The 24482-nt window shown below is 37.4% G+C and overlaps 1 protein-coding gene, 3 long non-coding RNA genes and 1 pseudogene across 4 annotated transcripts; 2 read left to right on the forward strand and 3 right to left on the reverse strand.

The window, feature by feature from the left end:
- Nucleotides 1–1025: 1025 nt before the first annotated feature.
- On the reverse strand, nucleotides 1026–2603 carry LOC149116640 (uncharacterized). The gene is made up of 2 exons (XR_016205428.1): nucleotides 2199–2603; nucleotides 1026–1433 (listed from the first exon to the last, which is right to left on the reverse strand). It is a non-coding gene; the product is annotated as an uncharacterized LOC149116640 (long non-coding RNA).
- Nucleotides 2604–2703: 100 nt separating this feature from the next.
- Nucleotides 2704–4395, forward strand: LOC149116641 (uncharacterized). The gene is made up of 2 exons (XR_016205429.1): nucleotides 2704–2806; nucleotides 3251–4395. It is a non-coding gene; the product is annotated as an uncharacterized LOC149116641 (long non-coding RNA).
- Nucleotides 4396–11020: 6625 nt separating this feature from the next.
- LOC149116642 (uncharacterized) lies at nucleotides 11021–13950 on the reverse strand. Its single transcript, XR_016205430.1, has 2 exons — nucleotides 11561–13950; nucleotides 11021–11108 (listed from the first exon to the last, which is right to left on the reverse strand). It is a non-coding gene; the product is annotated as an uncharacterized LOC149116642 (long non-coding RNA).
- A 2708-nt stretch (nucleotides 13951–16658) lies between these two features.
- Nucleotides 16659–19094, reverse strand: LOC149116643 (uncharacterized; annotated as a pseudogene).
- Nucleotides 19095–19097: 3 nt separating this feature from the next.
- On the forward strand, nucleotides 19098–21159 carry LOC149116644 (uncharacterized). The gene has a single exon (XM_089282389.1). The coding sequence runs from the start codon at nucleotides 19302–19304 to the stop codon at nucleotides 20937–20939; it is 1638 nt and encodes a 545-aa protein (XP_089138515.1). The 5' UTR covers nucleotides 19098–19301; the 3' UTR covers nucleotides 20940–21159.
- The last annotated feature ends 3323 nt before the right edge of the window (nucleotides 21160–24482 follow it).

Genomic DNA, 24482 nt, shown 5'->3' on the forward strand with positions numbered 1-24482 from the left:
ATCATCTACGAGCTCGCGTAAAGTTCACACGCAGCAATTTGCTTTGTTCTCCCTGCTGTTCTTTGTTCTCCCGCACCAGCAATACTGACAATTTTCAGTGATTCATCACTCTTTCAATATGCCATCTAAACAAATTGTTCGTAAACAGTAGTGAAATTTCATGCCCCTACATCTAGCCATAAAAGGGAAGTCTGGGAACAGGTAATAGCGACAGTGACACTGCCAGGCTGGTGAATTTTACAATTATAGTTGTAGCATCTGAGCTACATTTTTAAATGGAAACATTTCCCATAAAAAAAATTTCCAAATTATATTGTTACCAGTACAACAACATACCAAATATATTTTGCAGAGAGGTTTACTTACTAATTTTCTATTTAATTTTTGTACACCTGATATCACAGAGTGCAACCTTTGGTTTAACTAGTTCACTTCACTGTTAAGGAATAATTAAACCACACCAGAGTGGCTTTGTGTCTTTATTACAATTCTCAGTAGAGAAATCACACTTGTACACTGGTCTACTGATGCTCTTACGTGTATGTTAAACATGGGAAAGCAGGTTGCATCATCTAAATCATAGCATTGTATGCAGGCCTGTGTGGGGTGTATATGCCAGGAGGTACCCTTGTGAGATAACTTTAAGAATTCCTAGGAATTCCTAGGAAAAAATTCCTAGGAATTCCTAGGAATCTAAGGTGTGAATTTTCACGGTAATTCGGACTCGGAATTCCTAGGAATTCCTAGGAATTCCAAGTTTACATAGAGCTGACTTGGAATTCCTAGGAATTCCTAGGAATTCCAACTGAAATATACTCACCTTGAAAATTCCTTAAAATTCCCAAAAATTCCTAGGAATTTCTGAGAATAACTTGGAATTTGTAGGATTTTTTGAGAATAGGTTGGAATTTTTGGGAAAATCTGAGAAAAACTGGGAATTTTGTATCATTTGTAGGCCAGACAAAATTTTGATAATAAATGCCCAGCATTAAAATAACAAATAAAGTCACTGATATCACATCACACAGGTTTTAAATGAATGGTTTATTACATTGGCTCTCATGAATTTAAACATAAGAATAATCATCCTGTTTGTTTTTCATTACATCAAGAATCAAAAGTAAAACTGAAAACAGATATGAAGGTCAAACTTTTACATGTTTGATAAAAAGAGAACTTTTTCAGATAATTTACTTACTTTTTTAGTTTACAAATCCAACAATTTTCCATACACAAGATTTTACCTTAAATTATTGTTACTGTGTGGAACATATCTGGATTTTCATGATTGTAAGGAATCAATGATAAGAACAAAACTGAGACATTCCTTAAAATTAAAAAAAAGGCTGAGTTTGGGCAAACTTAGCTGCTGTTCAGTTATTTCTGTTGATTCTGCAGCTAGCCTCTTCATCTTCATCTTTGTTGTATGACACCTAAAACAAAATTAAAAAAATACATTACACTGAGATATATATGAGGTACTGTAAGACTGAGATCCAAGTATTTATGTGCTCACAGTTTAATACATGCAGCTAATAAAGGCCTGACTGTAAGCTGGTTGAAATGTTAAAAGAGAAGACTTGATAATTGTGAGGGTGCTTGTATACTATTGATAAATATGTTACATAAATCTTGAGCTTACAGTAGACTAAATCAAGGTTTTCCTTCTTCTATAAGTGTATCAACAACTCTCAAATTGGAGGATATATATCACGGTTTTTAGCCAAATTTAGACATTAGAAATATTAAAAAAGACACTTAAAACATTAAAGGAACATTTAAATAATAGAGTAAACGCAAAAGAATATACGGATGGACAAAAATTGAAGATCAACACGGATTGCCATACAGTCAGGCTGAAACACTCAGGAGACATATCAAACTCATGCAGACTGTGGCTGCCTCGTTGGAGTTTTTGTCAAGAACTTTGACTGGGATCAGCGAGAACTGCTATATTTGTTTCGTTTGAACAAGTGTGGCGAGAGAAACGACTTGTTATTCGCAAATCAAATTGTTTAAGCATGCCCTCTGGGCAACCTAAATTGTTTCAACCTTGCTTTAGCCAGAATTCATTTCATGCCATGACTGAGTGACCCACTCGTGTATGATTCATGATGACAAAGTTCATTCAAAAGCTTTTGTCTAAATAAAAGAAGTTACTTTGTATAATATAGGGTTACTTGAATTCGATTACTCACCAAATAATTTTGTATACAGCTAATCTGCCCTTTGAATTTTTCCCCGTTGAAACATCCACAGTAAGACTTTCTTTTAGCTCCAAATCTTCGCCAAGAATAACATGTTTCTCGTTAATGACACTCACGCTGTTTCCTTCTAGTCACAGGACCGCAGCAAAAACCATTTTGATATAATTTTGGAAGTGAAATCTACTAATACGCACGAGCGATCAACCGTTAACGCTGAATTCAAAGATGGGCGCCAAAAGAAAATGACTAACGCGATCTTTGTCACGTTCAGTCACGAGGATAGTCACGTGAAAATTCGCATGCTGTGATTGGTTCAGTTAATCAGTTGAGGAGAGAATGGAAACTGGAGAAGAAAGAGAGAGAGAGACTGGCAACGAGGTTGCCAGACCAGTGGCCTTTCGATGGTAAGTCTGCTTCCCTTTCCACGCTGTGTTGTTGGTCTTTTGAAAGATGGGTCTTGCTTCAAAAGGAAAAAACTACACAAACTTTTTACGAAGAAATCGAGGAAAATGGAACGTACTTTAACTAGTTGATCTGTTCCCGACGGTTGTCAAGATAACAAAGGATCGTGAGGCACTTAAATCAAGTTCACTGCAAAGGTAAGGAATCCAATTTTATAGGGATTTTCTGTTATGATAAGCTATAATTCTAAATAAATCAAACTAAGCAATGCATTGTGTGCTCTTTAAAAACCCCAAAAGCCGAAATTCACCTAAAAGGTTTCAGATCGACCTGAGAAAACGAGATAAATTCTGCGAAATAAGCTTAAGCTTGTTGTAAGTCCACCAAATCTATTTTGAGAGCCCACGTGTTTCAACACCCAGTCAGCACAATACAGCAAGTAGAAATTTGCAATGCTTATCATTTTTTCCCTTTGCATTATTTATATGGATTAACATTATATGAGATCTATAGTCTTTTCAATACATCAAGATGTAGGTTTTTTTTTTTATTTGTCATTTATTTATGTCAGTTATTTATTTGTTTCCCACTGACTCATAATCTTTTTTATTCTTTTGATTTTGTTGTGTCATGAATTAAAGTGACCGCGAGTACAAGGAAATAGAAGAAACATATTGATGAACCCACCATACCCATACCAAAATCTACAAGATTTGACCACATAAATTGCTTAAAGCAGTCTTCCCAGGCCAGTTGATGTCATCTCCTTCTCTTGCATCACTTTTTCCTGGAGGTCATTTCTAGCACCATGAACAGAACACCTCAGAGTTTTCGGCTCGCCTGAGTGAGATGGCTGTTGGCAGAAATGTTGTGGATGACTTTGATGGACTATGGAGCCAACCTTTATGCAAGAATTGAAGCTTCACAGAAGCATTTGATGAAATTAGTTGCCTATACACTGTACCTGAAAAGACTACAGAAATACCAATTGATGTAACACACACAACAACTCAGATTTGTCCACAGACAGTGATTCAGATAATGATGTTGAAGTTTCTAGCTCTGACTCCTCTGAAGAAATTGAGAACTCTGACACTGATGGCCATTCACTGGACTCCCCTGATGAAAGTGAAACTAATTGTTCACAAGAAAAAAGCATTTTCTGCCAAAGAATATGCCTGTATGGCTATTCTGGCCTTAATTTCAAGACATTGTATGACAATGAGAGGCTGCTAAAGATATCCTTGTTTTAATGAAACTACGGGTAATTTGTCCAGAGAATGTCACAGTACAGTTTTACAAATGTACAGCAAGTGTGTGGAAACTGTGAGCTTTTCATTTCTGACATCTGTGAGAGATGTCTTCCTCTTTTTCCTAAAGTCATAAAGGATCAAGTCAAAAATTGTTCAACAGTGGGCTGTGATGGGTATGTGTGTGAATCTACAATTATATTAAATATATACATGCATATATATACTTTTGGTTTTATTGAAATTGTAAATATTATATATATACATTTATGCTGACAGGAATTTTTTGCTTAATCTATTTATCAAATCTGAGAGCATCCATTTTTCTATCAGTTAAACTCTGGGTGTTTGATTTAAGGGTCCATACAGGCACATATACAGTAACAAATCAGGTTGGATCTAAAAAGCAATGTTATGAGTGCTATAGTTTTATGTTGAGTTGTCAGACTTAAACTGGAATTAATGTTGTAACATTTGTTTGGAAATAATTACCTTGGAGCTTGACAACAATAAAAAGGTATGGAACTCCAGGGAAATGATCCTGTTGATTTTTACTAATTCACAAAAACTGATTCATGCACTGAGTTCATCTTTAATTTTGACATTTTGGGAAATTTATAGAAATTTCAAACACAATATTTCATGTGTTTTAGCTGTTCTCAAAAATTCCTAGATATTCCAAACACATTTTTAAAAACAGTCTGGGAACTAATAGGAGTTCCTAGGAATTCCCAATAATTCCCAGTCATACTTTTCACTATTCCCAAATATTCCCAGAAATTCCAAGGTCTTGGAATAAGCATAATTTGCATGGCTTGGAATAACTTGGAATTCCTAGGAATTCCCAATAATTCCCAGTCATACTTCCACTATTCCCAAATATTCCCAGAAATTCCAAGGTCTTGGATAAAGCATAATTTGCATGTCTTGGAATAACTTGGAATTCCTAAGAATTCCTAGGAATTCCTAGGAATTCCCAGACTACTGGGAATTTATTTCGCAGGGGTAACCACCTAAGAAAAGACAAACATAAATTATCTCATTGTTTCAGCGACTCACCCTAAGTGGGTATTTGCTCATTTACCACCCTAATAAACAAGATATATTAAAGTATAATTTTTACCTCTGCTCTAAACTTTTCAAACCTACAGTTAGTTTTCACTTTCAGAGAGGTTCTTAAATTCACAAGCACACCACCCACCCCTCTCGGTCCTACTCTCCCATAGCCAGGATCCCATTTCAACCCTCAAACATTTCCATAATCACATTAAATCAGTAATTTTTTTTTCTAATTTTGGTCTGACTTAGATTCATCTCCCCTCAGCCATGAAAGCAATGGTGGCAGATTTCCATATCTTTGTTGGTCTAGTTTACTATTGCTCTCAGATTCCCACCTCCCTTTTGACAAAACTAAATTCGGTTAAAAAATAAACTACAGTAGTTTAATCAAATTAATGCAGAGGCAAACATTGAACCAGAAAATTACTATAATTTTGGTATGAATGACACCAAAGTATAACTTACATAATTAATATCACATCTTTTCTATTGTAATTTAAGACAGTGCAGCTACCAATAGATTGACCACAAAAACCTAAAAACATGACTTTAGAAACACAGGTAAGTGAGAATATTGCCAGTTTTGCTTTTGCCACCAACCACTCTGGTTTTAAAAAAAATACATGGAAGATAATGGCAAAGCAATAACAAAACCAACCAACCAACCTCTGCCAATTCAATAAACACACCAAATTCCCCTCCAAAATTCTCTTCAACACCTTACAGTACATGTAAATGTCAGCAGCATAAATTCAACTCAATGATTTGGCATGCTACTATCATCAAATGTTTACCCCTTGATTCAGAATTTTCAGGAGTATCAATTAGAATTCCACTATAGATTACAAATGCTGTTTACCTTTGCAAATATCTGCATTAGTTCTCATCTGGAGATATTTAAGTTTAAAATGTGTAAAATATATGCAAATGAGAGGACTGATGATGTCATACACCAAACCCAATATTACATCAAGTGCAGACCATATATACAGCAGAGATCACTGAAACTTGGTAGCCTTATAGTTCTACAGGCAACACACTAATATGGCCATAAAAGATATGTTCCCAATTGGCAATTCAATCTTTTCCAGTCCCCTCTAACCCAATTTCAATAATGCAGTGATTTTCAGTTTGAAAAACATTAATCAAGGCCACGACTTCGACCTTACTATTCAATAAGCTTGCTGGATCATGCAGATAAAGCACCATTGGCAAATATCAAAATGGAACTCCAAAGGTGGCCAGAAAAGCCTAAAATATCAGGGAAGGTCTGAAATGCAGTCTGTTGGCATGGTAACAAAGCCGTTAAGCTCATATTATGTAGCACATCTGCAAATTGCATCGTAATAGCACTGTCCCCACTGGAGCCCATGGTTCAGTAGTTTACTTGGACAATAAATTTCATAACTTTCCTGGGGGACTGGATGATATAAATGGTCTGTGGGAGACTCCCAGAATATTTGCAAGGATGTATGACTATCTCTTTACAGGTATTCATTAATAAATAAATAAATAAATAAACAAATAAACAAATAAATAAATAGACACTAACACTACTAACATGATTGAGTTTGGAAAAAAAAAAATTTTAGTTTATGATATTTTGAAAAATTCCTCCCTCCCATCTAACATGCTGATCTTCTTTAATTTGGTACTTGAAATTGATAACAAGGATGCTACATCTTGGCAACTCATTGGCCAGGATATGTTGGACAGTCTTCACATCAGATAATGGGTCTGTACATATTATTTATGTATTTATTAAACAGAGATCTGCCCATCCCATCCCTATGGAAATTCCAATTTTGATTAATACTTTTCTTTAAAACGTTTGGCTTCTGAGACCCTCCCCATCCTTGGAATATCCAATAATCTCCTTGGGGTGGGTATGGAAATTTTTGTAGAACCACACTGACAATAAAACAAATAAACAAACTTTAAGATAAAATATTAAAGTATAAGTCAGTGTGACATATATACATTGATTAACTTATAAAGACATGATTGATCATTGCAACTATACACAACTTGAGCAAAGGTGAAATTATAGCCTGAAAAAAAAATTAGGTGTGAACTGGATTCCAACCCATGACCTCTGTGATACTGGTGCGATAACTTAATTAATTAAAGTTCTATGCTACAACATACCAAACTGCTAATTTATTATGAAGTGACACAGCTAAAGGAGAGTTGTCAAGATATCAACTTTTTTGTGAATTCTAAAAGATCAGTACGAGTCTTCTAAATTTAAGATTATTATACCTAACAAAAGACATACAGCAGGGCACTGCACTGTGTGCTCTCTCTACACACTCTTCCAGGCAGGATAGTAAAACATATACATGTATTTTTTTTTTTTTGGAAATTCCAAATTACACTGTTACTGCATGGTCATACAAGAGGTACTAGTTGCTGATGAGTAGTCTTAAAATAAATGAAAAAGTGTGACAAAATATAACGTATATTAAATGTGCACCAGTTCAGTACAATTTAATACTAAATTTTAATCAGCCACAAAAAAAATTATTGTTAGCACCTGATATTACATGTACTTTGTGAAGGCTTCTGGAGGGGTTATACTTTAATTTATAAAGTACCTGGCAGCAACTACTATTTTGATTTACTAAAGCAAGACTGTAATAACTGCAAGAAAACGTGTTTGGTACATCCCAGAAAAATTGGCTGGGAGTCAGTGCGGCCCTCTTCACAAAAGTTAAACCCTTAACCTATTTATGACCATAATCTGCAATTTTCCCTACCCCATTTATGACTGTTGTGACTGCTACAGTTGCCCTAAACATAAGTTTTGAAGGACTTTAGTTGATGGTCTTATCAATAATGATGAAAATTTAGGTAGCTTATTCTAAAAAACATACCAAATTAAAGATAAGAGGGCAAAAGCCTTACCCTAGAGTATTCATGACCAAAACAGCTGAATAACCATACCCTTTGGGGCTGTACATAGCTATATATAGCACATAGAAGAGAGTCTCCCCCCTCCTCCCACTGGAGCAGGAATCAAACTATTATTGCTCTGATGACAAAATAAAGATAAAATCTCAAAATAATCAAGAGTTACATGTATGCATGGGCCTTCACTATCAAAATGATGCCTGTTGCTTACTGTAAATTGCATAAATTACTCCTACAATGTGCCAGAATTCTGTTAATCTAGTCACCAACAGGCCACAAAAATCTGACTGTATAATTAATAAATAAGAAAATGACCGACTGAGCTTTTGTTTGAGCCAGAATAGAGTGGCCATAATAACGAGGTGGCTATGTTAACAGGGGTGGCTGTAAGGTGAGGTACATTCCACGGTAGTGATAAAGATGACACTCTCAAACACCAATACCCATAAAGATTTTGGACAGTATATTTTGCATAATCAGTTGGAAGAGGAAGAGGGAAAATGGAAATAAAATAGAATGGCTCTTGTGTGCCAGAGACAACCCTTTCCCCGAGTTACCCTAGTGGAGCTAACTATTCACTTAATTCTTTGCAAAATTCAACCAACCGTTTACACGAGGATCGCAAACCAGACTTGGGGGCAAGACAATTCAGGTGGGCAGGTTGACTCAGTTGCCCTAAGTCAGGGTAAGTTGGCAGGTAAAGTAACCAACAACTGTTCTTTGAGTATACATAAACACTTTGGCTCGCCTAACTGGAACAACTCTTGGCATGGCGAGTGTCACGTAATGCCTAGATTTAAGATTTAAAGAAGCAATTTGTATCAAAGAAGAGAAAATTAACTCAGCAAAACCCACTGTGATCAAATGACTGAGGGAAACAAACAAAGAGGGATAGTTGCACATTTGATTATTTAACCCATTGACGTCTGTGCTGCCCGTAACCGCCCGAAAAAAAGCACATGGGGACAACTGCCTTTCCTACCCTCCCTGAAGATTCTTTGGTTCCCCTATTGTTCTATTGTTCTTGAGGACAAATAAACCAATCACAATGGACTTTCTGAGCATATTTTCAGAGGACTTTAGGGGTCCTAGAAAGATGGTTTTTCTTAAAATCGCGTGCTCGAAAAGTGCAGGTAACATGGCGCATTGCGGTCCAAATCTAAAAAACTTCCAAGGTCTTGTTTTCATTCCTAACACGGATAAATTACTGCTTTGGGCTTTAAAATAGAAAGGAAAAATACAAATCAATGTTCAGGTGGCCTCAGAATGGAGGATCAAGGAATACAGAGTCCTAAAAACTTTCTGGTGAAGAAGTTTTTCTTCCTACAACCACCGAGAAAACATGAAGATCGGACGCTTTCAAGTAAGTTTCGACGACAGATCGCAGGTTTAAAGCGGCTTTTCAGATTTCAGAAACAAAAGTGGTAATGTACATTATTACTTCGAAGTTGAATTCAAGTTTTGGAACGATTGGTAAAGCCACGGGCGTTAAAATGACTGCAAAAGCGGTCGGCAAAAACTCAAGCTTTCGCGTTAGCGTGAAGAATAATTTGAACATGTGGTCATGCAGCGAAGCACGTCTGCAAAATTTTGAACAATTTTTTGCTTTTAAATAGGTTTCTTCGTCTCAGCTTGAATGAAAATTTATTGTTATTGAACTTCCTTTCGCATCTCTTTCATTTGGTTCCCTGTATTTGGGAATTTTAGGTTTTAACAGTCAACAGTAACTTGCACACTGGATTTCTACATATTTAATTTACAGCAACCTCTAGGCGCTTTGTTTATTTAGTTTATTCGCTTCGTTCAAATATTTTTTGGAGTCTTATTCAGCTACTACAGAACCGCTGAGAAAAGAACTAAATGGCCACTGATTTAACACAGTTGAAATACGACTGATCTCAAAATAATTCGCTTGTTTTTGACGTCTTTTTGATTGACGACTTTCATCTTTCTTTCGCAGGGCCGTAATATTTTCGTCGCGCGGCGAAGAAATTACTTGATTTCTTGTTTTCAGATTGATTTGTACATGAGTTCTTCGCTTTTATTTTTCGTTGTTTTCTCAAATGTTAGCCGTTATAGTACAAGAAATTCAATTCTGTTGTATTTGGTTTCGTTTTTGTACTCCAAAGTCAATAATTGACTCATTTTCGCAAAGTCAATTTTCTCAGCTTCTGTGGGACATTTTGTCACGCGGTAAAGAAATAATATAATTTCTTGTTTTCTCATCAGTTTTACACATTAGGTTGAGTTCTGTTTGCTAATATTTTTTAATATTTTGACCCTTCATTTATTCAAGTTTAAATAAACGATGTCTTGAAACCTGATCCTGTGTCTGGTTACTGTGCATATGGTTTATTTTTGTGCTTTCGCTCGCTCAGAAATATTCCAAAAAACGCCAGGGAATTAGGGGTGGGTCGCGGGCAATTTCATTCAGGCGTCAATGGGTTAATAAGAGTTACAAATAATCATGCAGGGTCAACTTTTACTCCACCTACAGGGGCTACACTTTCACCTACAAACATGTGATAACGTTGCCTCAGGGGGAGGGTTATCTCGGGTACCTGAGACTATATACCCTTGTAAAACAAATCTGGAATATTCTAGGAATTTCTAGGATTTTTCTAGGAATATTACAGAAATAATCTCTGGAAATTTCTAGAATTTACTAGTTTTCTTTTCTGGAAAATTCTAGAAAAAGCTAGAATGTTAATGAAACATGCTAATTAGGGTGGAAATGCCAGCCTTATTCCAGAAATCATAATTTGGGATCAAGTAAGATTTTTTCAGCTTTTTCCAGGTTATTACAAATGCTGCTTTCTAGATTTTTCTAGAAAATTCTTGCATTCCTTTAATGAAAGGAGGCAGAGATAATGTATTCATTTCCAGTTTTTTCTAGGATATTTCAGTTTTCAGGATTTTTCTGCAAATTTTCCCAGCCAGCATATAATTCTGATGGTTTTAGCTGGTTTCTTATAGCATATCAGCTCCTGCCAGCTATTAGAAATTAATTCAATTCAACACAAGGTAATTGCCATGAACTTTACCAAGCTTCTTATTCAATAAAGGAGTCCCATGCCCAACAAATACAAAAGTCAAAACAGTTCCAAAACAGTAACTTTTTATTTTAAAACAATTTAAAACTTTCACGAGGCAAATTAAAGAGTCTATTTCCTATCTGTTTTCGTCCCATTTGCACTGGCCTTTTTTAGTAACAGCCCAAGATCTTTTCTCACAGATGACCTTGTTGCCGCTGGAAAGCCTTTCTTCAACACCATACCTATAAAAGAAAAACAAGCAAATGAAAATCAGCCTTAAAAAATCAAATAGAATAAATTTTAAGGGTTAAATAACAGATGCTGTCATGAAGGAGATATTGAATTATGATATTACAAGTAATTGTTCAAGTGGATGTTTGTGACATTGGGGACTACTGGTCATTTAGTGATTTAAAAACCGTGACCTGCAGTTGAACTGAAAAAGATCTATCACAAGCTGTGGTCTCGTTTTCTGAGCCGAGCGTGAACCAAGCATTAGACTTGCAATCTATAAAGTTCTGGATTGCTAAGTAGATTTGGATGGGTTTCCTTGAGAAAAATATCAGACTGCTGGTCATTTTGACCAGCTCCACAGCATTCAAAATTCTCAAGGCTCTCCACACTTAAACTTCACATTTCAAGCAAACAAGAAATTGGAAAGCAAGTTTACATTACAAGTTACATTATTACTCACCGAATATCCCCAGAACATGTCCATGAAACAAGATCAGTCTCTTCATTGCTGGATCAGTCCCTTGTATGGAACATTCATCACCTTCGCTCAGATTGAAGGGATCAGAAACAATGATCTTTGAAGAACTGAGCTGCACATCAATCCCCTACGAACCCCAATCAACAACGTGCTTGTGTTTCAGCATGTTTGGAATCAAAGCTACTGTACGTACTAAAGATGAAGATGAAGCAACTAAAATGCCAACGATCACGCCAAACTCACGAGGAGATATGAATGTCAAACCACAAAAACCACAAATAGGACACTTTCAAATTCAAATCTGGCAGAAGGTTTTCTTTGATTGTATTCTTCATTTGAATATACGCAGTTCACTTCAAAGTGTGGGAAAAGGTGTCGGACGAATAGCACATCTTTAGATTGGTTGGCATAAAACATGCGAAAATTCCTCTCATTCCGATATTGTTGAGCAGATCGATTTTCTTGTTTGCTAAGTAACTTTTTCTTAACATCACACTCTCTTTAGGAAGAAAAACACGGCATCAAAGTCATCAGCCAAAAAATAAATTGAAAAATGTTTCAATTTCATACACGTCTCACACCAAGTGCGATACTGCTGTCAGCGCCATATTTGTTTACAAAAGCCAACTCGCATCACGTGATCTAGTAGGATGCGATGTTTCAGTAATGGCGGTTCTGCGCAAAACGTTCAAAGCTACAGCAAGCGATTGTTATGTTTCCCTAGACGAGGAGGTATCGAAAGTCTCCAACAAACTAATTTTTGAGACTTTTCTAGATGTTATTGTGCAGTTACGAGCGTCATGTTCTCTTTCAAGCTGCTGGGAAATTTCATATTTACTTCATCAATACCTTCATCGCAACATGACTGAACTTGAAGTCAACAATTACAACACATCAAGAATGGCTGTTCCGGTATTTAAATTGCCGAAAAAGTATTTCAAAATGATCGATTTGAGGGATATCAGGGTAATTCAACACTTGGCCGTCTTTAAAACTGCATTAATGACTCTGAGCTTTCGTGACAATTTTTTGGTCGAAACAATCTCCACTCGAGCTTTGATACTTGATCATAGTAAGCTTACTATCGAGGAAAAGCCTTGCAGTAGTGATGGCGATGGAAAGGACTTCAATACAACGTGTAAAGAACACCGAGTGGAGATTGACGTAAAATAAATTACCTTACCTTACCTTTACCTTACCGAACAACTGAACTTATTCTTTCAGTTGGCTTGTCAGTGCTACGATTGTCATTAGTTGTAATCATACAGTCACATGTAAATTGTAAGTTTTCTTACTTGTAAACTTATATACATACTGTAGCAAGCTGACAACTTAACTCATTTCTTTCAGTTGTTATCTGAAAAGAGTTAAATTCACACTGATCAAAACTGGAATATACTGGAAATTTCTTTCATTTTTGTTCAATCTTAATAAGCTGTAAACTGTTTCTGGTTTATTCCAGTTTCCTGCAAGAAATCAAGCCTGGAAAAAACCGTCAATGTCTTACAACAACTGGTAGATGTGTCAAATTCCAGCTATTTCCAGATTTTGACAGAATTCAAAACTTGCAAAACGTGGAAAAAAATTTCTGGAAAAAAGCTGGAATTTGATTCTGGAATAAAGCTGTCACATTCTAGAAATTTCTAGAAACTTCCAGACCTTGACAGAAAGCTAGAAATTTGTTTTGCAAGGGTAAATGGGACCTGTGTTGCCTCAAAGAACACCCCTGCGATTTTCAAAGGGGAAGGTCGTTAAACAGGACCTTAAGTTAGGGCAGCTCCAATGGCAGATTCCCTCTGATGGCTTGGATTTGAATAACTGATTTAATTACTTTTAAAGGGGACTAGAACTTAAAAATCGTGCTCGAATTTCGATCCAGCAAGACATAAGCTTCCATGCCGTGAATCAAGTTTTTACTGGGCGTTTTAAAAGCACTCACCAAAGAGAAAGAGACTGATGACCCAGAAGTACCAATATATATGTACTGTATCTTACTGAAAACAACAATCTTCAATGAGAGATATGGGAATGTGGGATACTGACCTTCAGCATGCGATCCAGCTTATCTCTTCTACCAATACATGTGAGCCAAGAGCAACAAAAGCTCTGGTGACAGCGACTTTCGGAGCTAAACGGCTTCTGTTAATTATGTTCCAGTAGTACACAGTGCAAACTATGACCAGCAATACTTCATCCAGGTTGTTAACATTACAGGCTATTGCTCTTATTGTTATCACTAAATCACGAACAACAAGAACCAAAAGGTGGAACAACACCAGTTTTGCAAATGTGTAAAATTCGCCCGACAATGACGGAAGGCTCTCCGTTATTTTGCTTCAAATCAATAATAAACTTTTCTCTTCTCCCGAAATCTTTGCTTAAAAAGTCGAAGTAATGAGTGTGCAATATCTTTCCATCATCAATATAAAATGAGACGAAACTGATGGTTTACAAATAGAGGGAAATGGTGAGTAATCGAAACACCATTTTCTCGCTTTGTGAAATGAGCCTCGAAGTGCAGTTTAAACCGGATGTGACGTCATTTTTTGTTGGATGATGCCTATACGAAAATTTCAGGAGTCTTCTGCCCCACCCCTGTTGATCTACAAACATTTCCATGGTCACTAAGTAAAGTTGAAGTAAGTACATTTTGCCCCTTCACACTCAAAGTAGGTTCCAAGTGCACATAGATTATACTTACAAACTCTAGTGCGAATCCAAGTAATAAGTACGATTCTTTCATTAATTCTTTCCCATTGCTCTTTAGAGATTGTTTCGCTGGTAGTTCAAGTGGGACTGCAATGATGGTTAAGCTTTTTGTCATGAGGAATTCCTGCTTTTGGCATTTCCATAAGGCTTGGTCAAAGGGGATGACATTATTTTTAGCCCTCCCAGCTTGTTTGGTGAGAGTGGGAGGTTCAGTGATCACATCTCTCGCTGTCTGGTCATTGGGGAATTGGTTAGGCTTCAATGATTCTAATAATTCTTGGTGGTGCGAGTAATCATAATGGTTGATGGGGGTTCTCTCCAAAAGCCAGGTTCTGACCTTATTGCTAGGTGACTGATCGACCTATTAAAAGAAACTACAGATGCATTTGGGGCATTTGAAGAATAGTCATCCTGGGTTCTTTAAGCACTGCGTTTTATTCAATTCGTTCTCCAGGTTGAACTCCGGCAATTGACGTTTTGTCGAGTCTACATGATACTCCAGGCAGTCCACACCACAGGTCACGAAACGTTTGGCAACAGGACACCTGTAGTACTCCCACTCCCAATAAATTGTGACTTTTTTCCTTCTGTAAAACCTTGGACTAGTGTAGCCGGCAATTATACAAAATCTCTGCTCTTGGTAGTGATGGTGGTGACGAATTCCTGCTGGGTTGTGAGATAGGGTTACTAGAAGGGGCGACTCCATCTAAGAATTCATCAGCATTTGAAGTCTTCACTACTCATCACTTCATCAATTTGCTCAGACACTATTAAATATACATATTTATTTAAACATTGACTTTTTTCAAATTATCTTAAATGCAAATTGGGAAAAGACGTCCGGCAAATCCCTGTTGGTCAGGTTCTTCAACAAATTGCTGTCGACTCCGTTGTCTTCAAGTCACGAGAAATCAAAAGTAATACTAGACAGATGATGTAGGATTTTGTCCTTTGGATTTGCAAAGAGTGGGAATTTCCAATACCCACGAGAATATAATGATTCACCGACTACAGAAATTTCCCACCTTTTACAACGCATAATTAACATAATTAAAGGCAATTCGTGAAGGGAGAAAATTGGTGAGCTATTTTCAGGCGAAATTAACCAGCGCACTGGAATTTAAACCTAAACATACATTTAAAAATAGCAAAAGAAGTGATTCAGAATGACAAATTTTTGGTCAACCTGTGGTTTCGCACCTCACAACACTGATGCGGGCTCGTGAATCGAGTCCACGTCAAAAATTAACTTACACACTCGCCAAGTAAAATCCCAGTGACCTTCTTGGACACTATTTTGTCTCAACCATCGCCTAAGATCTGCAGCGTGGACTCGAATATCAGCTTTGAAATCCTCAGTGATTAGCTTGACCTGAAATTTTTGGCTTTGGTCACAATCTTGTAAGATAGGTGAAAACATTTTATAGTAATGTATCCAGTTACATTATAAACAATGGATCTTTTTCTGCTGATTTTGAGTTAAGCAGAGGTGTTCGGCAAGGGGATCCTCTGCTGCCATATATTTTTGTGATCGCAATTGAGACTTTAGCTGCTGCAATCCAAACTAGTATCGATATTAAAGGAATTAAATTAGACTTAGAGGAATGGAAACTTGTCCAATATGGAGATGACCTCACTGCCTTTATCTGATTTAACATCCGCACAAAATCTCTTTAAATTACTTGATCATTTTGGAAAACTATCAGGTTTAAAGGTTAATTATACTAAAACAGAGGCAATGTGGATTGGTTCGTGTCATGACAGCCCTGAGAGACCCTTATCTTTAAAGTGGTGCAAAAGTGTAAAAGCTCTTGGTGTACACTACAGTTATAACAAAGAAGTGTCTTTTTACAACAAGATTACCGAAATTAGAAAACAAATACATCAGTGGAGCTGGAGAGGTCTCTCTTTATTTGGTAAAGTATCAATCATTAAAAGTCTTCTCCCTAAATTGGTATATATATTTTCTATCCTCTCACCTCCCTCGGAATTTATATCACTGATTCAAACGATAATATATAAATTCTTGTGGAAAGGGCCTGATAAAATAACCAGAAGAGCTACAATTAATTCTTCTGACTATGATGGGTTAAATCTCACTGATCTAGAGACTTTAATTAAGTCTCTTAGATTAGCATGGATTTTGAAAATTTTTAATCCTGAACCGTCTCCGTGGAAAAGCTATCTTGGACATTTGCTCAAACCTTATGGAGGTTTTTTCTTTTTTCACTGCAACTATAATATTAATGACTATCATATTAATTTGATTTTTTATTTAGAAATGCGGCAGTGGTGGTCTGAATTTCGCTCAAATTTCTCAACGGATTCTAAAGCTTTTGACTCTATAATTTGGAATACTTATAAGATTAAATTTGGAAATACAGTTAACGATAAAGATTAGCGAAAAAACTGAGCAACGACGTTTCGGTGTCATCCTGGCACCATTTTCAAGTTAAAAAATATTTGTGCGAAAAGTAAATTAATTTATACCAATGGTAGAGGTGCGAAATTGAATAAATTAAGATTAAGATAGCTGTTCAATGTTCATGTTCATTCCAATGAGGTGTCAAACACTGGTAATGAGTTCAGTGTCTGTTCAAAGCCTAAACAAATACTTTTGCGCGAATGGAGTCTGACTGTGTTAAGGCTCGGTTTCTTCTTGCGAATCCACAACATTTCGTGGATCAAGCAATCGAACTTTCCCTGACATTTCTTTAGGATCTTAAAGTTGTTAGTCAGGTCACCAACTGTATCAACTCGGTGTTCATTTTGAAGGTGTTTTCCGATGGCGGTAAATCGGTGTTCCTCAATGCGCTTGTAAAGATGACGGCTAGTGTAACCGACGTATTCTGCATCACACAGATCACATATATAGTTATAAACAACGCACTGTTGATTGATCAAAGGTGGTTTTGGCTCTTGTACTTTGAGATCATCGCCAATTTTACGGCTTCTGAACACCGGCTGTAGTTTGTGATCAAGTTTATTACTCAAGTCCGAGAGATGTTTCTTTACTATGTCCGCTGATTTCTGGTCTTTAAAAGGCAGGACAATGCGGTAGATATTCTCTGTTGGAGGCGTCGATCTTGTGTCTGGTGACATCACTGAATTAACGAAACGGGTGATGGTGGAGTTGACAAGAGAATCTGAGTACTTGAGGTTAGAAAAGATCAGTTTAAGGCGTTCGCATTCTGTTGAGAATAGTTCCCATGTTGAGGACAAGCGGTAAGCACGGTTTAACATGGTTTTAACTAAAGATCTTTTATAGCGGTTGTCGACATGACTTTGGTGGTGTAAGAGGAGACCAGTGTTTGTGGGTTTACGGTAAACACTTGTTACCAGCTTGCAGCCCTTCTTGCATATTTCAATGCCGACAAATGGTAGCTTACCGTTAGATGCGATCTCCATGGTGAAGGATATGGATGGATGACAGTTGTTCAAAGTCTTCAGAAAGGCTTCTGCGGTTGGCATGTCTTTCATTGTGGCTAGTGTATCATCCACGTAGCGTCTGTAGAAGTCTGGCAACTTGTTCTCGTTTTGTAGCTTTTCCTCGATAGAACAAAGAAAAGTATTGGCCATTAGGGGACCCAAGGGAGAGCCCATCGCTACTCCATCAATTTGTTGGTAGAGTTGACCGTTAAATTGAAATAGCTGGTCCTTTGTTGCTACTGACAACAGTTCAATTAGATCAGCTTTGCTGATGTTTAGATGGTGTGTTTTGTTAAACCAGTTGTCAACAAAAGCTCTATCAGCAAGGATCTCGATGGTTTCTTGTAGTGGGACGTTCGTAAATAGCGAAGAGACATCATAAGATACTAGGATGTCAGATTCGTTGAGGCTCAGATTGCGAATCTCATCAGCGAAGGAAAATGTGTCAGATATTGTGTAGCTGTTGATCGACAGGGGCTTCAGTTTATCGTCGAGCCATCTCGCGAGGGCGAAGTTGTAAGTACTTGTGGCGGATAGAATGGGCCTCATTGCCAGTTTTTCTTTATGAGTCTTTGGCAGACCATAAAGATGGGCGAGTCGTGATCCTTTCGGGCAAACTGAGTCGGCAATCTGTTTTGGGAGAATTTTGCACACGACAGATTCAAGGTGTTTCTCTTTCTGCAGTAAAGGGTGGTAGTTTTTGAGCGGTCGTCCACGCGTCTTGGGTCTCTCCGAACTTACGGCGGTAAATTTAGCTGTATCGTTGATGGAAGATTCACTCAAAAGGCGAACATATTCTGCCTTATCCATAACAACTACTCCTGTACCTTTATCTGGTTTCGTGATTACGATGTCATCTCTTCGTTTTAGTTGCTCAATAGCTCTTTGTAGCGCTTTCGGTGGTTTGGGGGCTTTGCACTCGATGTAGTTAAGCGCGATCGATCGAAGGGTGGCCGCAGCTAATTCCTTCTTATTGTCGGATAATGAAGGCTCCAGTTGCCAGAAGGCTTTCTCGAAGCTAGCTTGAATGTCCATTGAAGAGATGCGTTGCGGCAAGGAAAACTTCAAACCTCGACACAGAACAAGCTTCTGGAAGAATGAAAGCTTGTAGGAGGAAATGTTCTGGATATGTTTGTCCACATCGTGATCTTTGTTTAGCAGCTTCATGATTTTGTTGATATGGCCGCTCATCATTTTCTCATAGTGCTTTTTGCGGAGGTTAACCATCGTTCTCAGGATGCACATGTATTGGAGCGATGAACAATTCCGGCGTATTTCAACATAGATTCCGTTAAGTTCCTTCTTCAGTGTCGCATTTTGCTTTACTTTTGCCCTTAGTTCTTCTGCGATGACATTAGTTGAAAATTGCTCGGAAGCCTTTGACGTTGCCTTCTGGCAACTGGAGCCTTCATTATCCGACAATAAGAAGGAATTAGCTGCGGCCACCCTTCGATCGATCGCGCTTAACTACATCGAGTGCAAAGCCCCCAAACCACCGAAAGCGCTACAAAGAGCTATTGAGCAACTAAAACGAAGAGATGACATCGTAATCACGAAACCAGATAAAGGTACAGGAGTAGTTGTTATGGATAAGGCAGAATATGTTCGCCTTTTGAGTGAATCTTCCATCAACGATACAGCTAAATTTACCGCCGTAAGTTCGGAGAGACCCAAGACGCGTGGACGACCGCTCAAAAACTACCACCCTTTACTGCAGAAAGAGAAACACCTTGAATCTGTCGTGCGCAAAATTCTCCCAAAACAGATTGCCGACTCAGTTTGCCCGAAAGGATCACGACTCGCCCATCTTTATGGTCTGCCAAAGACTCATAAAGAAAAACTGGCAATGAGGCCCATTCTATCCGCCACAAGTACTTACAACTTCGCCCTCGCGAGATGGCTCGACGATAAACTGAAGCCCCTGTCGATCAACAGCTACACAATATCTGACACATTTTCCTTCGCTGATGAGATTCGCAATCTGAGCCTCAACGAATCTGACATCCTAGTATCTTATGATGTCTCTTCGCTATTTACGAACGTCCCACTACAAGAAACCATCGAGATCCTTGCTGATAGAGCTTTTGTTGACAACTGGTTTAACAAAACACACCATCTAAACATCAGCAAAGCTGATCTAATTGAACTGTTGTCAGTAGCAACAAAGGACCAGCTATTTCAATTTAACGGTCAACTCTACCAACAAATTGATGGAGTAGCGATGGGCTCTCCCTTGGGTCCCCTAATGGCCAATACTTTTCTTTGTTCTATCGAGGAAAAGCTACAAAACGAGAACAAGTTGCCAGACTTCTACAGACGCTACGTGGATGATACACTAGCCACAATGAAAGACATGCCAACCGCAGAAGCCTTTCTGAAGACTTTGAACAACTGTCATCCATCCATATCCTTCACCATGGAGATCGCATCTAACGGTAAGCTACCATTTGTCGGCATTGAAATATGCAAGAAGGGCTGCAAGCTGGTAACAAGTGTTTACCGTAAACCCACAAACACTGGTCTCCTCTTACACCACCAAAGTCATGTCGACAACCGCTATAAAAGATCTTTAGTTAAAACCATGTTAAACCGTGCTTACCGCTTGTCCTCAACATGGGAACTATTCTCAACAGAATGCGAACGCCTTAAACTGATCTTTTCTAACCTCAAGTACTCAGATTCTCTTGTCAACTCCACCATCACCCGTTTCGTTAATTCAGTGATGTCACCAGACACAAGATCGACGCCTCCAACAGAGAATATCTACCGCATTGTCCTGCCTTTTAAAGACCAGAAATCAGCGGACATAGTAAAGAAACATCTCTCGGACTTGAGTAATAAACTTGATCACAAACTACAGCCGGTGTTCAGAAGCCGTAAAATTGGCGATGATCTCAAAGTACAAGAGCCAAAACCACCTTTGATCAATCAACAGTGCGTTGTTTATAACTATATATGTGATCTGTGTGATGCAGAATACGTCGGTTACACTAGCCGTCATCTTTACAAGCGCATTGAGGAACACCGATTTACCGCCATCGGAAAACACCTTCAAAATGAACACCGAGTTGATACAGTTGGTGACCTGACTAACAACTTTAAGATCCTAAAGAAATGTCAGGGAAAGTTCGATTGCTTGATCCACGAAATGTTGTGGATTCGCAAGAAGAAACCGAGCCTTAACACACAGTCAGACTCCATTCGCGCAAAAGTATTTGTTTAGGCTTTGAACAGACACTGAACTCATTACCAGTGTTTGACACCTCATTGGAATGAACATGAACATTGAACAGCTATCTTAATCTTAATTTATTCAATTTCGCACCTCTACCATTGGTATAAATTAATTTACTTTTCGCACAAATATTTTTTAACTTGAAAATGGTGCCAGGATGACACCGAAACGTCGTTGCTCAGTTTTTTCGCTAATCTTTATCGTTAACTAATTTGGAATAATTGTAATATAAAGATAGATGGCAAACCGATCTGTTATCATAATTATATGAATGCTGGGGTAATTTTTATCAGCGACTTAATATATTCTTGGAGCAATGTTGAATCCTTTAACATAGCAAAGGACAAGGGACTAATAGGCTCAAATTACTTGACGTGGTTTGCTGTTCGTTGCTCTGTGCCAAAGCATTTAAGGAATCTCATCATTGATAGAAACGTTTTAAAAAACACTTGAGTTAAAATGTGGTAGCAAAGATTTTGATCCTCCCTCGAGCAAGAGTAGAAACTTTTATGCTTTTCTCATTCAAGAAAAAGCCAAACATTCAAGAAGGTTCTCTAAACTAATGTCAGATAAAACTGGAATGTATTAACATTATATTAGGAATATTAGATCAGAGATCTAACCTGCTCAACTACTTTATCATTTTTGGTAAAATTTATTTATTGCATTGTCGCAAAAATAAACAAATCCCTCTCTTTTTGCCTTTCAAAGATGTGGTCAAGAGAAAATATGAAATTGAAAAGCTTATAGCCTCTCAAAGCATCTTAGGCTTAAAACATTTTCAGGCAAAATGGAACCCAGTTTTGAATAAGAATCCAATTTTTGTTGTAAAGGAGTAAGTGCTGCTTGAAAATTATGTAAATTTATATTTACATTCATGATAATTCAAATACCTGTATTGTAATTTTATATAAAGTATCTTGTTAACACAAAAAGTAATTGTGTAATTAGAGTACAATGTAGAGCAAGATCTGTATTATCAGTTGTGTAGGCAGAGCATCTGTAGTAGTTGTTGTGTGTAATCGTAGTGTTAGTAGTAATCATAATGTAAGTAACGGTCGTATTGTAAGTAATGTCAGTAGTGGCGTAAGTGATATTAGTATCGTAAGTAATGTAAGTATTGTAGGTAATGTTAGTATTGTAAGAGGTCTTAGTAGTGTAAGTAATGTTAGTATTGTATGTAATAGTAAAAAAAAAAGATTAGCTTGACCTAGCACATATTGTTCTTAACAACAATTTGACAATAATGAAAGGGGGAAAGAAAGAAGTAACCTTTCAATGCAGTCTACGGTGGGACTCTTCCAGGTGAAATAGTGTTGACCAGTTCGTTCTTTTCAAGGTCTATTTAAATTAAGTAACTATTCTTTTATTTATTTCCAGAGTTTGGGGAATTGTCTCCTACAAATCCTGAGGTTGATTTGGCCAGTATTGTTAGTGACTTAAGTACCGATATTGGCTCTGTATTTGTCGGGTGACCATCTATAGGTTTACCCTCATATTTCCTGTCAAAGGTCGGTCACATGCAATGGGCAATGCTGCAGACACATAATAGAGGCTCAACCTTCTTTTCATGATGTTGGTGCAGAAAAGAAGATCTGTCTTATATGTTAACAGCGCCTTCTTTTCTATGTTCAAACATTATACATTATACATCATTCGCGGTAGATCCACGAAGTTCAATGAGCATATATTTCGAGACAGGTAGTTCCACGACTTCCACGAACTCAAAATAGTACAAGTAAAAAAATCGATTGATTTAGCGAGGGTCTTACTAGAACCAAACCAGAAATCAAATGAGTTATCAATGAGCAGAAAATGTGGACAGTGTAACAATATTGTGCCAAAGTAATGCAAGTGAAATGCTCGAATTTTGTTCTTTTTTCCTGCAACTTTTCAAAGAAAGTTCGCAAGAAATTTTGAGTGAAATTTTATGGCGTATCAAGTGATAATTGACTTGAACAAAGGGGCGATTTTTCTTTGAAGCCTCGTTAAGCTAAAGAAAATTCGTGAGCACAAAGGATAATTTGCCAGGCAATACACGAAATTTTGCAACGCATTGAACTGCAGGTCGGCAGCATTCACGCAATTTTCTTTTAGCAACTGATACAACCGTTGTGTAACTTGCAAGTGATAGTTTGTAAATATGTGCCAGTTTGCAGTCATCAATCACCGATTAAGGGGATAACAAATTATCTATGACAGATATGGCTTCTCAGTCGAGTGTTTGTATTTTTTGCTGAACCTTTCTCCCACTTTCTCCTACTATCCATTGTGGAAATTACTGCCATTCATCTGAGCAAGAAATTAACATTAATATTTTAGGATACTTAAAGGACCTTATAGAAGAACACTTGCAAATGTTCAAGAATGTCTTCAATGAAGATATTAATCCAAAGCAGCACTATGTGGTGTATTTACCAAGCCAGATCTTAAAGTTTGGTCCATTAGTCAGGGTATGGTCAAGGTGCTTCAAGGCCAAACACCAGCAATTTAAATTGATTCCAAAACTAACAAAAAATGTTTGCCATTTACCCAAGACTTTGGCAGAGAGGCATCAGAGTGAAGTACGAGCACACTCCATTTCACTTTCAGCAGCTGACAATCCACCTGACCATTGTCTCTTTCGTAAAGACTTTGTTTATGGTGAGAGCTCATCACATGTTAGGGCACTTGACCAACATGATAAGGATGCTGCCAAAGATTACATATTGAGGTTCTACCCATCATTTGAAGATGAGTCAGATAAACCAATTTACCAAGATTCCTCTTTAACTGTTCATGGCACATGCTACAAAAAGGGTAACAATACAATGCCTCTAGCTGAAATGAGTGACTCTAATCATGTATTTGGATCATTGGAGAACATCTGGCCTTGTGATTTATTTGTTTTCTTGAGTTTGAAACTCTATGAAACACTTGGCTTTGGGCCAAATCTGTTATCTTATTGAATCAAGGAAGAGGAATTACCAAGTGGGCTATTTGTTGTAGAAGTCCAAGATCATCCTATGACCTGTGTCATGTGTACTCACAAGTACAACGGTTATCTCTACATTTGTCCAAGGGAGGATCCAAAAGTACTTATAAATGATTACAGTAGTGATTGAGATTCCGTTTTAATACAAGTGTCTTAGAATTTGACTTTCTTTATGGTTTGCCTAACAATTACTGTCTATAATTAATGATTGGTTGTACAAACTTGCACCTGCTATGTGCCCATTTCAATAACGTGTCAAAACCAATCACAAAATCACCAAGAAAGAAACAACCTAGAATGACCTGTAATGAGCTTAAGTATAATTGAAGAGGAAAGTGGTTGTTACAAATTTAGGACTTTGCTCCAGAGCACAGTCATACGTACATACATACATACATGATTTATTTGATAAAGCAGGTTACAGATCAATTGGCAAGACGTTAAGTCCTGATGTGGACCTGCACTATCTAAGATAATAAATTACAATAAGATCCTACATAATACATGATCCAAAATTTATTTACAATAGCTGAATAAATAATGATAGGTAAAATAGA

Source organism: Orbicella faveolata, unplaced genomic scaffold (genome assembly GCF_042242905.1).
Source record: "Orbicella faveolata isolate gen_17 unplaced genomic scaffold, um_ofav_v1 contig_12, whole genome shotgun sequence".
NCBI classification, from domain to species: Eukaryota; Metazoa; Cnidaria; class Anthozoa; order Scleractinia; family Merulinidae; genus Orbicella; species Orbicella faveolata.